This window comes from Pelobates fuscus, chromosome 6 (assembly GCF_036172605.1).
Source record: "Pelobates fuscus isolate aPelFus1 chromosome 6, aPelFus1.pri, whole genome shotgun sequence".
NCBI lineage: Eukaryota > Metazoa > Chordata > Amphibia > Anura > Pelobatidae > Pelobates > Pelobates fuscus.
The window spans coordinates 258,583,096-258,598,240 of record NC_086322.1 but is presented as its reverse complement, the minus strand read 5'-3'; the positions used below and the strand labels follow the sequence as shown (position 1 = coordinate 258,598,240).

At 43.6% G+C, this 15,145-nt stretch overlaps 1 protein-coding gene across 1 annotated transcript in view; it reads left to right on the top strand.

Moving 5' to 3' along the window:
- Nucleotides 1-15,145, top strand: part of HID1 (HID1 domain containing) — a 62,623-nt gene that overhangs the window by 29,769 nt on the left and 17,709 nt on the right. The window contains exons 2-4 of the mRNA XM_063459035.1: nucleotides 1,023-1,172; nucleotides 12,736-12,906; nucleotides 14,873-14,989. Coding sequence (XP_063315105.1) covers nucleotides 1,023-1,172; nucleotides 12,736-12,906; nucleotides 14,873-14,989 — 438 coding nt within the window. The remainder of the gene's footprint in view (nucleotides 1-1,022; nucleotides 1,173-12,735; nucleotides 12,907-14,872; nucleotides 14,990-15,145) is intronic.

Below are 15,145 nucleotides of genomic sequence, written 5' to 3'. Positions count from 1 at the left end.
CACATCGAGTGAAACCCGGCCCTGGAATCAAATGCTCCTGATAGCAGCATTTGATTGAAGGGAACTATAGGTTCTGTTTAAGCAAGGTTCTGTTTCAGATAAATTTTACTTACAATCTATCAGAACAATGAATAACACAAAAGGGGCAAACACCAGACTTGGTCAGAGGAGAACAAAATGTCTGATATCTGGCACAAAGAAAACAAGATATTGAATATAAAAAAAGTCAAGTGTCAATGGGGGGGTTGGGGGGGGTGTATAATCATTAAACTTATACTCCAAGAAGCATAGCCACCACAGCTCACTGTAATTGTTATGGTGTAGAAGTCCCCAGGCGCCAACCCAATGTACATAGTCAAGCTTTGTGCCAGGCCTATCCTCCATCGAGAGCCAGACATTTTCTGCTGTGAACTTGCTTGGCATTGTAGCTGATTGGTTGAAAGTGAGCTTAAACTGCTCAAAATGGTTTTGATTACGAACAATTTAAATAGTTGCTAACAGGGACATTGCTTTGATGTTTAAGACTGTAATTTGCCCTCCTCCTCCCTCCCCTGATATTTTAAAAAGTCAGAACTCTACTATTAAATAACAGCTTTATTTTTTTTAACCTCTGAGGGCAATTCATCTTTATATTTGGTATGCAGGATTTTACTGGCATTCGTAGATATACTTTTGTTTGCAACTTTTTTTTATTTGTGTTTTTTTTTTTTTTTTTTTTTTTTACTATAAAAGTTGTTCAATTGAACAACTTGCTGGTGTAATGCAACTTATAAACACAAGTCTTCCCCTTACAAAGAGATGATGCAACTAGTGCAGTGAACTAGGCTGAAATCCTGATACATTTACTTAAGGACAACTGGCGATTGTCTTAAAATACTCTTTACCTTATGTAGTTCTTTATTTGAAAGAGTACTTTTTCTGGATCAGTTAATACCCTCCCAACCATTACAATTTATGTTCCTCTAGTTATTTTTTGCATCCTTCCTCATTGTTTACCTACTGGTGTTTTTCTTATTTTGCAGCCGGTGGAGGCTACTGATGACGCATTCTGGGATCAGTTCTGGTCAGATTCAGCCACTTCGGTGCAAGACGTATTTGCTTTAATTCCAGCTGCTGAGATTCGTGCAGTGAGAGAAGAGTCTCCTTCAAATTTGGCAACACTGTGCTATAAGGTGATGATGATATAGTAAGATGAGATTAACCCCTTAAGGACACATGACATGTGTGGCATGTCATGATTCCCTTTTATTCCAGATGTTTGGTCCTTAAGGGGTAAAAGGAGCACTCCAAGCACCATGACTACTACAGTGCAATGGTTTGACTTCTAACCTCTGGTCTGCAGGGCACCACTACCTTCCTGCATTACAGGTGCCTCCTTTATCTCTCCTGTGCTAAGCCCACTGGTACGTGGCAAAGAGACCATGCGCTTTAGCCCAAGAATACATTTTATGACTCCTCCCATATAAATTGATTTAAGCCCCTTTAAAATTCTCACTGTATATCACACACTATATCCAACATCTACTTGTTCTATGAATCACTTTAGAACACCAAATCTTTAAATTATTTCAGAGTATTTTAGAAACCTAGTGTAATGAAAAAAGAAAGTACACCCTCTTTGAATTCTATGGTTTTACATATCAGGACATAATAACAATCATCTGTTCCTTAGCAGTACTTAAAATTAGGTACAACCTCACGTGAACAACAACACATGACATATTAAAGAGTGTCCTGATTTATTTAACAAATTTAACACCGGAGCTGGCTAAGGTGCCGGCCCATGCTGTTGTTCTCTCTGGCATTGTCTTCTGCAATCCCCTTCTCAGTGGTCTTACGTTTTCCAAGCTTGCTACGTTGCAGTCTATAATGAATGCAGCGGCGAGGCACATCATCCCGTCTGCCCTCTCCTCTCCCCACTGTCAGTCCATACATTGGCTTTCTCTAAGATATAGGGCTCAATTTAGGATTCTCATGCTTGCTTACAAGTCTCTACATAATGCTCCAACCTACCTATCCTACTGATACCGGAGAAACTGACGGAAGCCAAGCACAGAGGGATGGACACAGGTTTCTTCAGGAAGGAAGAGATTCTTTATTGGATCACCGATCGGGACTCAGAGGGACTAGCGTCACCAAAATACAGCAAAGTCTGAGTACTGAATACATAGAGTACATTCCTTATATAGCACTGTAGCTCCTCCCACAATTAACTACACCCACACATACCCTTAACCTATTTAATAAATAGAGTCTAAACTCATCCATCCGGTCTAACCACGTGGCTCATCTGATACAAAGGAGAGGGACGCGTAATTCCAGTTCTTACATTCCTGCACCTGGTCAGTACAGTGATAACAGTATCTTAGCTACGTGTAATTAACTAACTGATACTACAAACACATATACATACATATGCCTTGTGGCAATCTTAGCCTGCTAAACTTGTATTTTACTGGAATTACATCACATTCCCCCCTTTGATGCCTCTGATATTTCACAATTACTTGAGGCATCACTTAACCTTGGTTTGCATATACCTCAGGTTACCATGAACCAGACCAGACTTATCTTATGATGTGAATCTTTTAACACTCATCTTCCTGCATTGGTTCTCCTTGATCTAGAGCCTTATACTTATATATCGCCATTATCTGTGCAGCAGCCTTCCTCTCTGCTATACTTCCTATCAGGCTTTGCACAGACCTAACTACTAAGGGTATAAGACACGGTAGGAGTAGACACAACAGTAAAATCAGTAGGACTCCACCTACCACTGCCTTAAGCCCTCCAAACCACTCATACCAGCTACCAAACCAACTACTTGGATTGTACCCTTTCCATACCTGAGTAGGCACATGCACTAGTTTAACCATATGGCTAGTAAGCTCAGCTATTGCTTGCCCTTCGTCATCTATTTGAAGACAGCAATTGCTCAGGTTAAACTTCCCACATACACCTCCCTCTACTGCCAAAAGGTAATCCAAGGCTAATCTATTTTGGTACACTGCTGTCCTCATCCTGGTATTATGCTTCGCTAGAAGATTGAGTGCTTGTGAGGTCTCATTAGTAATAATCTCAACCACCGCCTGTAATCTTATAATACGGTTGAGCATATAAATTGGGGTTCTATAACCAAAGGTACCATCTTCTGCCCACGTGGCTGGCCCATAATAATCTATGATACGCTGGGGAGGCCATTCATTATCTTCCCAGGTGCCTATCTCTAAGGGTCCCCTTTTCTTCCTATGATTCACATCATACACTTTAACACCTAAAGTCTCACCTGTTTCAATCGGTAACAAGAAGAAGGATGGTTTGAGCATACCCAACACACATGCCCCTTCCCAGTCCTGTGGCAACTCCGAATAGGCTTTCTTACCACAGATCCAGTACAAATTTGCTGGGGCTCTCCAGGTAGATGTGATGGATAAATCAAACCACACATCCTTTAAACTGGCATATCTAGCAAACGGGTTAGATGGTTCTGAGACATTTGAAGCCGACCACCAAGTTGTATTTTTAGTATCATCATCATAAGCTTTTTGCCCTAGACAAGTTAATTCTCCTACAGAAGTATTATACATTATTCCTTTCCTTGCTATGCAAACATAACCTATGATGGAGGTCTTTAATCTCCACTCAGATTTACCTCTAACACTCAAATGATAATCGGCTTGTGTAGATATTAGTTGGTCAACTGCCTCAGAACCGGACATTACCTCCTTTGCTTCCCAAGGCCATTGGTCTCCCATGTTAGTACCTCCACACACATAGCAGTTGGTAACATTAAGACTACCGGCAATACTTTCAGCTAGGTCAATGAACAGGTTTTTAGCGTTATGGGGGATCTTATTATCTATACTCATCTCTTCATAAAAGGAATGGTATACTTGATGAGTCTGGGAGGATACCGTATCAGTCTCTATTCCTATAAACAATAATGTCCCAGGATCTAAACCCGTCCCGTATATCTGAAACCCAAATAAATTTCCATACTTATCTAGGAACTTGTCGGGGTTATTAATAAGTATATGGACTGGGTTGCATTCCATAGACTTACAATAAGGGCTAGTCGGCAACTTAGTCACTATCATGTCTTTATCTACTGTCTGTCCCCAAGTCGCCCACCCCACACAAGACCAATATGGACAAAAGTTATAGTCTTTATTTGGGCATCTAGGACTCACATATTTATTTTTACTACTGGGACAAATATATTTATCATTAGACCCATACGTCCTCTCCCATCTAAGATCCCCACATACATTCCACGGTTTTCTACCACTTGATATCGCCTTACATGCATCAAATAGCAGAACACCCGAAGAATGTACGGATTCTAACACCGTCTTATTAATTAGGGTCCCCTGAGGATCTCCATTCCTGAGAGTCAACCAAATTGTACGAGGTTGATACTCTGGACTGAAGCACTTAGGTTCTCCTACTCCTAAATGGCACACACTATAGTCTATATTTAGGTATCTACATCTTGATACCTCTCCTTTACATTCGTATTGTGAATGCCAAATTAGGGTTTGGGAAATATGGTTACCTGTTCTCGTAGTCTTAATGCATACCTCACAGCTAGGAGTGTCGGTACCTCTACCTTCCTGAATATAAAAACACATATAAATAAACACAATCAAAAGCACATCTTTCGCCGTCATCCTCAGTCTTCGTCCGTGCGATGGAACCTCAGCTTCCAGGATGTGAGGGCTGCAGGGAATGGAGTTCTGCTCGTCTTCACAGGTGTCCCTTCGAGACTTTCCTGGCTTATACACTATGTGTTGGTAAGCGGACAGGCTTTATTATGGCCTTCTCACTCACACCTGTAACAATAAAATTTGTAATCCACAATAATTCCTCGTTACTCCGACTGAGTAGTGCGTTTCAACCGGATCTTGCAGGGATTCTCTGGATCTGCTGTAATTTGCCAAGAATCGACTGCTGCTGGTTTAACCCTGGAGTGATGTATCCACGGAGTTACTTCGGCTACTTTTATCGCTGTAGGGGTAGACAAAAGAACAACATAAGGACCTCTCCACTTGGGCCCTAACGGTACATTATTCCACTCTTTAATCCACACTTGGTCTCCTGGATGATAACTATGAACAGGGGGATAAATATTCACAGGTAATCTATCTTGTACCCATTTCTGTACCTCCTCCATAGTCTTACCCAACTCTACAACCTGCTGCCGGGTAATTCCTTCTCCCAACTGACTCAAGTCCCCCCTTAAGTTACCAAGTACGGGAGGTGGTCGCCCATACATGATTTCAAAAGGAGAGAGGCCCATCCTTCTGGTAGGGGTACTGCGGATTCGCAATAAAGCTATGGGTAAGAGAACGTTCCACTTAAGTTGGGTTTCCTGACACATTTTAGCCAACTGGTTCTTTATAGTTCTATTCATTCTCTCTACCTTACCAGAACTCTGGGGTCTATATGCAGTATGAAGCCTCCACTTTATACCAAGCATATGAGTCAGTTGTTGTAGGCACTGATGAACAAAAGCTGGACCATTGTCCGATCCTATAGAACAGGGTAGTCCATATCGGGGTATTATTTCTCGTAGCAGGAATCTTACAACTTCTCCTGCTTTCTCTGTACGAGTAGGACATGCTTCTACCCAGCCTGAATAGGTGCACACAATTACCAACAGGTAACGATGTCCACCCGATTTAGGCATTACTGTAAAGTCTATTTGTAGATCGGACATGGGGAGTCCCCCCATAAACTGGACTCCTGGTGGCTTTACTGGTCCTTGTCTTGCATTATTCTTAGCACACGTTACACATCTGCGTACAATGGCCTGAGTCAAGTTGGACAATCTTGGTATGTAGAAATGTTTCCTGAGAGATTCTTCAGTACTGTCTCTCCCAGAATGTGTCCCGTTGTGATAATTTTGGACAATTTCTACCGCTAGTGATGCTGGTATGACTATTCTTCCATCTTCTAGCTGATACCACTTGTTCTCCAAATACTTTCCCGGTTCAGTCTTTAACCACTCCTCTTCTTGAGCTGTATAAACTGGAGTCCATTGGGACAGTGGAGTTGGTATAAGAGCAGCTATATGCCCCACATACTCCTGTCTTCCTGATTCAGCAGCACGCTTAGCTGCACTATCTGCCATCCGATTTCCCTTGGTTACATCACCATCTCCTCTCAGATGCGCTCGACAATGTATGATACCGACTTCTTTCGGCTCCCACACTGCTTCCAATAGTTGTAGGATTTCAGCTGCGTACTTGATTTCTTTGCCTTCTGAATTCAGTAGTCCTCTTTCTTTATACAAAGCTCCGTGGGCATGAGTGGTTAAAAACGCATACTTAGAGTCCGTATAGATATTTACTCTTAAACCTTCAGCCAATTGTAACGCTCGTGTTAGTGCTATTAATTCTGCCTTTTGTGCTGATGTTCCTTTCGCCAGTGGCCGAGCTTCTATCACCTTGTCTATTGTTGTCACTGCATATCCTGCATAGCGGATCCCTTCTTTCACATAACTACTGCCGTCGGTGTAATATTGAACATCGGGGTTCTGGATGGGAAAATCACGAAGATCTGGTCTACTTGAAAATACTTCATCCATTACTTCCAAACAATCATGTTAACTTTCAGTAGGTTGCGGCAAAAGGGTAGCTGGATTTAAGGTGTTTACAGTCTCTAAATGCACTCTTGGGTTTTCACACAACATTGCTTGATACTTGGTCATACGGCTGTTACTAAACCAATGATTTCCTTTGTAATCCAACAACGTCTGTACTGCATGTGGGACTCGTACATAAAGTTCTTGACCCAGAGTGAGTTTATCGGCTTCAGCTACTAGCAGGGCGGCTGCAGCTACGGCTCTTAGACAAGGTGGAAGTCCGCTGGCCACTGCATCCAGTTGCTTAGACATGTAGGCAACAGGTCTTTGCCATGATCCCAAGTACTGTGTCAATACTCCCACAGCCATTCTTCTTTGCTCGTGTACATATAAGTAGAATGGTCGTGTGTGATCAGGTAGACCTAATGCTGGGGCACTCATCAAAGCCTTCTTCACATCTTCAAATGCCGTTTGCTGTTCTTGGGTCCATAAGAAGGGGTCGTGCTCTGTACCTTTGATGGCTGCGTACAGAGGTTTTGCCAGTATCGCATAGCTGGGAATCCATATCCTACAGAAGCCTGCTGCCCCCAAGAATTCTCGCACTTGTCTTCTATTCTTGGGTATTGGTATTTGGCAGACAGCTTCTTTTCTCTCTGGCCCCATAATCCTTTGACCTTCAGAGATATGGAATCCCAGATACTTGACAGTTGGCAAACACAACTGAGCCTTCTTCCTGGACACCTTGTATCCTGCCTTCCAGAGAATATGTAGTAGATCGTGCGTTGCTTGCTGACATTTTTCTTTTGTAACTGCTGCTATCAACAAGTCATCTACATATTGTAACAATACACATTCTCCTGGGATAGACTCGAAATCCAGTAGATCTTGACTTAGAGCTGAACCAAATAGGGTAGGTGAATTTTTAAACCCTTGGGGCAGTCTTGTCCAAGTCATTTGGCGTTTTGAGCCCGTTACAGCGTTCTCCCATTGGAAAGCGAAAATACATTGGCTTTCTGCGGCAATTCGGAGGCAAAAGAAGGCATCTTTGAGATCTAAGACTGTGAAGTAAGTAGCCCCGCCCGGAATTAAAGCAAGCAGGTTATATGGATTGGGTACAACTGGATGTATGCTAACAACCGCATCATTGACTGCTCTTAAGTCCTGTACAGGTCGATACTCATCTGTACCGGGCTTTTGAACAGGCAGCAATGGGGTGTTCCAGGGGGAAGTACAGAATTTTAGGATACCATACCGTATGAACTTATCCAGATAGGATTGGATGTTCTTCTTAGCCTTCTGCGGAATGTGATATTGTCTTAGGCTCACTGGATAAACCCCATGTTTCAGTTCAATTTTTATTGGTGGAATATTGCGGGCCAGTCCTGGTGGGTTGTTCTCTGCCCAAACTCCTGGTATGTTAAACAATGTCTCATCACTCCTAGGGTTTTGGCTAGTCAACACTGTATAAAGTCGCCACTCTTCTTCCTTTGGTACGGATAAAGTCATAATACCTGAAGGTCCATTAAACTTTAAGGATGTTGTTCCATTTGGTAGGAACGTAATCTGCGCTTGTAATTTTGATAGCATATCACGTCCCAGCAATTGGACTGGACATTCAGGCATATAAAGGAATTGGTGTTTTACTACGTGGCCTCCCAATGTACAGAGTCGACTTTTAAGAACCGGTTTTTCAGCACTTCTTCCAGTTGCTCCTATCACAGTAATAGTCCTTCCAGATGGAGGAGCAACTAGATTAGTCACCACTGAATGTTCAGCACCAGTGTCGATCATGAACGCACTCCTTTTCCCCCCTATTGATACATCGACCATAGGCTCCGCTCGACCAAGGGGGATGGAGCCCGGTCGGTATCAATAGTCCTCCATGACAGTGTCAGCCAATCCTACAAAGTCCCTACCTTCTCTATCGCGGGACCTTTGCGCTGCTGGAATATACCTGTCTTCCCTAACACTTCCTCTGTTCCCATTACTCCCTCTATAACCATTACTCCCTCCGGGGCCTCCTCTACCTCTCGCTCTACCTCTAAAGTTTCCGTAGCCTGCCCTGGGTTGGTCTCTCTCGTACTGCTCTCTTTGCGGACATTCGTTCCTCCAATGCCCTTCTTCCTTGCAATACGCGCATTGATCCCTACTCAAAGGCTCCCTACTCCATCTATTATTGCCTCTATCTGGGCCCCGTTTATCTACGCCTGCGATCGCTACCGCTAGCATATCAGCCTTTTTACGCATCTTGCGCTCTTCCTCTTTCTTACTTTCTGTATCCCTGTTCATATAGACCTTATTTGCTACCTCCATTAGTTGGGTGATGGACATACCTGCAAACCCTTCTAACTTTTGTAGCTTGCGCTTAATATCTCCGTATGCTTGGCTGACAAAGGCGGAGTTAACCATTCGGGAATTGTCTGCGTCTTCCGGATTAAAGGGGGTATACAAGCGGTATGCCTCCAATAATCGGTCATAAAAGACACTGGGCGCTTCATCGCTTTTCTGGATCACCTCAACTGTCTTCGACATGTTAATGGCTTTCTTTCCTCCGGCTTTCATGCCAGCAATTATAGCGTCTCTATAGGCTCTGAGTTGAACCATATCAGCACCTATTACGTTCCAATCGGGATCGGTGTTGGGATAGTGTGTCGCGGCCCATGCTGCTGGATTGGCTTGGTTCAAAGCACGGGCTCTATCCTCTAATGCTTTAATGGCTGCTTGATTTATTCTTGTCCTTTCCTCATTGTTAAATAAAGTCATTAGTAACTGCTGGCAATCAGCCCATGTCGGATTATGCGTCTGTACTATTGAGGTGAACAGATCAGTCATAGCTTGTGGTTTCTCAGTATACGAGGAATTATGGGTCTTCCAGTTTAAAAGATCGGTTGTGGTAAATGGGACATATACGAAGACTGGGTCAGCGTGTGCCATTTGACCTGCGGCATCGATATAAGCTGACCCGGGATTCAGACGAAGAGGCATCTGATAGTGCTTTAATTGTTGGGCACCAGTCAACTGTCGGGTTTGGATGGGGCTACGTAGAGAGGCGTCAGTCATGGGTTCCGGTCGGGGAGAGATAGGGTATGGGGATGTGGGAGGTCGGTTTTGGGAAAAGGTCGTAAATAAAACACTTCGAGCCGAGCTAGATGAAGCTTGACCGGAAGTCTGAAGTGGCGCCAAATCAGGATATTCGTTTCTAATGGGGGTGGATTCTGGTTCCGGAAGGGGAGATTTAGTACGAGGGGGGGTGGATCCTGTACTGGAGGAGGAAGCGGAAGTGGATGAGGGTAATGAGGGGAGGGGTGCAGGACTTCCTGCGTTTGCGTCACTTCTTCTTAACGGAAAGTAAGGGGGCGGCAAAGGGATCTCGGACTCAGGGGGCGTGTCCAAAATGGGCCTAACACCAGTCCTAGTGGACGAGCAAGTCCTAGCTACCATGAGGCGACACTGCTCCTCGTGGCATGTCTGGAGCCATTTTGGCGAGTCATTTACGGCCTGTCTCCAACAGTCAATATAAGGAAACTGGCCGTAAAGTTCAGGCCTACCCGATACAGCCACGTGTAAGCGCTGTACCAGAGTTGGATCCAAACTGCCACGTGGCGGCCATGCCGCAACCAAAGTAGGCCACTCCCTAGTACACAAAGTGACCAAACGTACAGGAGACATCTTTACCCCAAAATCACAAACTTTGAATCCCTTTTTAAAATTCTTAACCATACATCCTAAGGGATCCGGAATCGTTGACTGCGACGCACCCATACTTAACAATGGAACGTCGTCGACAACGAATACTATACACGCGTACTATTCAACAGTCACACCCGTTTCCTCTGGCAACAGCACCACGTGGTACGGTTACCAAGTGAAACGTACACAATAACAATAAACACTCAGGGAATTCCCGTACACACACAGCTGTTACACCAGTCACTATATAATCAATATTATGCCCTTTGGCGTAACTATACAGTCACCCACGCTATAATTCTCTATATACGAATTACCCGTCTATAACACACCCCAGTAACATCGTCTTTTACAAATAGCGGTTACAGTACGGTTAGCATAGGTCAAAGCACAAGTTAAGGTCACAATACAATTATTAGTGGTTATGGTGTTAAACATGCAATGGACGACAATGATTAGTACTTATTATATAATGTCAGTAAATATACAGGGTTATGGTACCGTGCACTATAATACAGCAACACACTATTAACACTCTCGCTAGACGGCTGAGCTCGCGCTATCTAACAAGATATACACTTTACTAAAACAATCGTTAACACATTTACAATTCCCAACTAAACTATTGGCCAGTACCTTGAATGGACTACCTAAAACTATATACACCCGTTTTGGTTAGCCACACTGCCCAATCACCACATATATAGCGAGCTAGAGAACCGAATTTACACAGGCGCCTCTTAGTCGCACTATCAAAAGTCTAGTGGGTTCCAAATTTACACGCCTTCCCACTTAGCCCAGATAGGATGAGAACTAGCGAACCGAATTTACACAGGCGCCGCTTAGTCTCCCGGTCCCTCCGACCTAGCGAACGTAATATACACCCTAGAACGCTAGTCTAGACAAGACACCGGTGTCCGGCTAGGGCTATTTACACCAGGACCCCGCCTGACTAACCAAATCAAACGGTCTGACTAAAGAGCGTTCGATCGAGCGGTGCGCCTTCGCTCCTTCCCTCCGACAGAGGGGGCAGATACACAGATTCAAAACCCCTTTGGGCCTACCGCACAATCGGTATACCCCTAGTGGGTCCTGCCGTCTAAAACAGCAGTTGTCTTACCTCCTCGTTCCTGAACCTGAGTTCACACTCATCGACGGGGACACCCCAGCACTTCTCACGTAGAGGCCGATGATCTCCTGGACAACAGACCAGTGGCGCCGAGACGAAGGGAGGTCCACGCAGAAGTTCAGGGGTGCAGCCGTAGAGAACGTGGGCAAAGATAGACCGTCTCACGCCTCTGCCTCTCAGCTACCGTTGAACGATGAGCTTCCCGGCCAATGCACCAAATGATACCGGAGAAACTGACGGAAGCCAAGCACAGAGAGATGGACACAGGTTTCTTCAGGAAGGAAGAGATTCTTTATTGGATCACCGATCGGGACTCAGAGGGACTAGCGTCACCAAAATACAGCAAAGTCTGAGTACTGAATACATAGAGTACATTCCTTATATAGCACTGTAGCTCCTCCCACAATTAACTACACCCACACATACCCTTAACCTATTTAATAAATAGAGTCTAAACTCATCCATCCGGTCTAACCACGTGGCTCATCTGATACAAAGGAGAGGGACGCGTAATTCCAGTTCTTACATTCCTGCACCTGGTCAGTACAGTGATAACAGTATCTTAGCTACGTGTAATTAACTAACTGATACTACAAACACATATACATACATATGCCTTGTGGCAATCTTAGCCTGCTAAACTTGTATTTTACTGGAATTACATCACACTACCTGGCACACAAGTATGTCTCGTCCAGGCCCCTACGCTCTGCCGAAGACCTATGTCTATCCTCTGTCCGTACCACCACCTCTGATTCTCGTCTTCAATACTTCTCCAGGGTTGCACCGTTCTTGTGGAACTCCCTTCCCTTGCTAATTGGCCATGCTGCAGTAAGGAGGCGCATGCAAGGTTTATTATTAGCCTTGTTTGACCTGTTCTGGCCAGACACAGAACAGGGGACTTGAATAGACACATATGAGACCTGGGGCTTTTTCGGGACCATCTTAAGGCTCTAGCCCAGGTCAGCACCTCTTGTATCAACACCCCTGAGTGCATGGCTAGATTATTGGCTGATAGTGCCATCTGATCACTGAGCCAGTTAGCTGAGCCCTGCACTGCCGGACTCAGGCAGAGATTTCTGATGGAAGTAGTGAGGAGTGGTGCCCGGTGGACCCAAGTTAAGATGTCAAACCGTTCCAAAACAGTTTGACTACTTACAACGAGCACTTCTGTAACCACGTTAGTGCACCAATTGTTAACGAGGCTTGGCCCGTTTCTTTAAATAAATAAATCTATGTATTTTATAATGTCTGACCTTTCACATTTCCAATCAGGGAGTTTGCATTTGCTTCCTGATGTTTAATATGTTGCCTATTTATGTGATCTTAGGCAGTTGAGAAGCTAGTGGCAGGTGCAGAGAGTGGATGCCCCTCTGACACTGAGAAACAGATTATACTGAATTGTGCTCGACTACTGACCCGTGTCCTGCCATATATTTTTGAGGACCCAGATTGGAGAGGATTTTTTTGGTCATCGGTACCAGGAGCCGGACGAAGTCAGGTAACTTTCTTATATTCTTTATTTATGAAACAGAAAATGAAAATACAGCACAGCAGATTATTTGCTAATATAGATCCATGTCCAGTTTTCTAAAAATAAATGAACATACAGAGATAAAAAAAAAACAACAAGTCTCTGGTTATCATTGCAAACCATGTAACTTGGAAGATTGGAACCCCTTGGGGCTGTGAAGGAATACTGTTGTACTTGAGCAAGTTGTAAGGCAGTCATAAAGCACACTTGTGATGTATCGGCAATAAGCGGCTTATAGTTGGTGGCAAAAAGAGTCTTCACCATGATACTGAATTAAGAAACATATGAAAATGTAAAAAGAAAAATGTAAATAAAATAGGGAAAAGGGAGAGGGAAAAGACTGTTCTGCCACGTGTGAAACTAGATTACATTAGGACCCAGCCCATTCAACAAAGGTGAAGCCATTGGAAATAGGGCATTATCTCTGGTAGTGAGTAAGGAATTTGCAATGACAGGACAATATGTTTGCAAAATAGCTCTTGGGAATTTACTCACCCAGAGATAAAAGTAAGGCAGATCAGATCCAGAGACAACTCCAGGTCTACTCATCTCCTCAACCCTGGGGAGAGTGCCACATCACAATTTAGGCCAAGTGGATGGCGTGCTAATAAATAAGTAAAGGGACACTTTAGTCACCAGAATGTCTACACATTAATGAAGTGGTTCTGGTGTCTATTGCTTGTCCCTGCATGCTTTTCAGAAAAAAAGCAGTGTTTACATTGCTGCCTAGTTACACTTTTGGTGGCAGTCACTAAGACTGCTGCTAGATGTGCTTCCTGTGTGAATCATCATCTCCTCATAGAGATGAATTGAATCAATGCATTTCTATGGGGAAAGTTTAGTTCCTCCATGCAGAGTGTGGAGATGAACGCTGTGCAGCACTGCCATTCATGGTCTCCACACTCTGCATGGAGGAGCTGAACTTTCCCCATAGACATGCATTGATTCAATTCATCTCTATGAGGAGATGCTGATTCGCACAGCGTTTGGCCACGAATGTGCAATAGTTTCCACTATCATAAAGCATTGGATTGGCTGAGACCAACAACATTGATGATCATAGACACAGAAGCGGGGACAGCCGAGGCAAGAACGTTTGTATTCCTGACACTATAGTGTTACTTTAAGCTCAGTAATCCCAAACCTCCCGTTCATTTGGGTCTGTAGAACTGTTTTCTGATCACGCAATGTCTCTTGTTATTCAAAATAAAGTGATCGATACAAGTCTGTAAACTGTTAAGATCAGGTAGGGTTTGGAATAAATAAAGGTGGGGGAGGGGCAGATTCATTTCATCTGAATGGATCTTACTGATCCATGATATAGGCCTTGTGTCTCATGTCTCCATGTTGGCATGAATCGTCCAAAGTGTAGGAGAATAGTTGCTTTTGAATTAGACCGTTGCCTCTGAAGTGAGGTTGTTCCCTAAGTATTTGAGCATCTACTGCTTCAGTTACAAATTCCTGAAATTAGGTTAAAAAGAAGGTGGAGTGAAGCTTTTGGTTCAGTAATAGTTAATAATATGTCGTCCGCCTACACCGACAATTTAAAACCTTTGATCAGGGGTTATCCTCTAATATGATAAAGTAATGTTTCTAAGGCAAAAATAAAGGTCTGGAAGTGGACATCCTTTCCTAGTGTCATTAAATAAAGAGAAGGGATTGTACTCATTTCTAGGCAGCATCACTTGGACCTGGAGACCAGAATGTTGTACATAGATAGAACTGACAAAGGAGGGAAACCCAAGTGTTGTAGCATACCAAACAAGTATGGACATTTAACTCTATGGAAAGCCTTCTCTGCATCGTAAGACAATATAAGAGAAGCCCCTTCTTTTTATTGGCTTTTTATTAGTTATCTGTCATCTATCACTGGTAATTGGTCATGGTCTACTATTTTAATTCTATGAAGAAGATATTGGTCTGTATATTTTAGGATGATGATGATGAAGAGGATAGCTCACGTCCGCTTGCCGAATCTCTTCTCTTGGCTGTAGCTAATCTTCTCTTCTGTCCAGACTTCACAGTTCAAAGCCACAGGCGAAGTGGAACGGTAAGAGATCTATGTCCTGAGGCATATATTCCATGTTCCCTAGGACAAGAAAGTCCCGGGTGCCCAAGTAGGATATCTCAGTGTGAACTGATACTGTTAAAAAGTCATAATTTTATTATACATGCTAGACATCAACAAAATAAAAGAAAAAGTGTA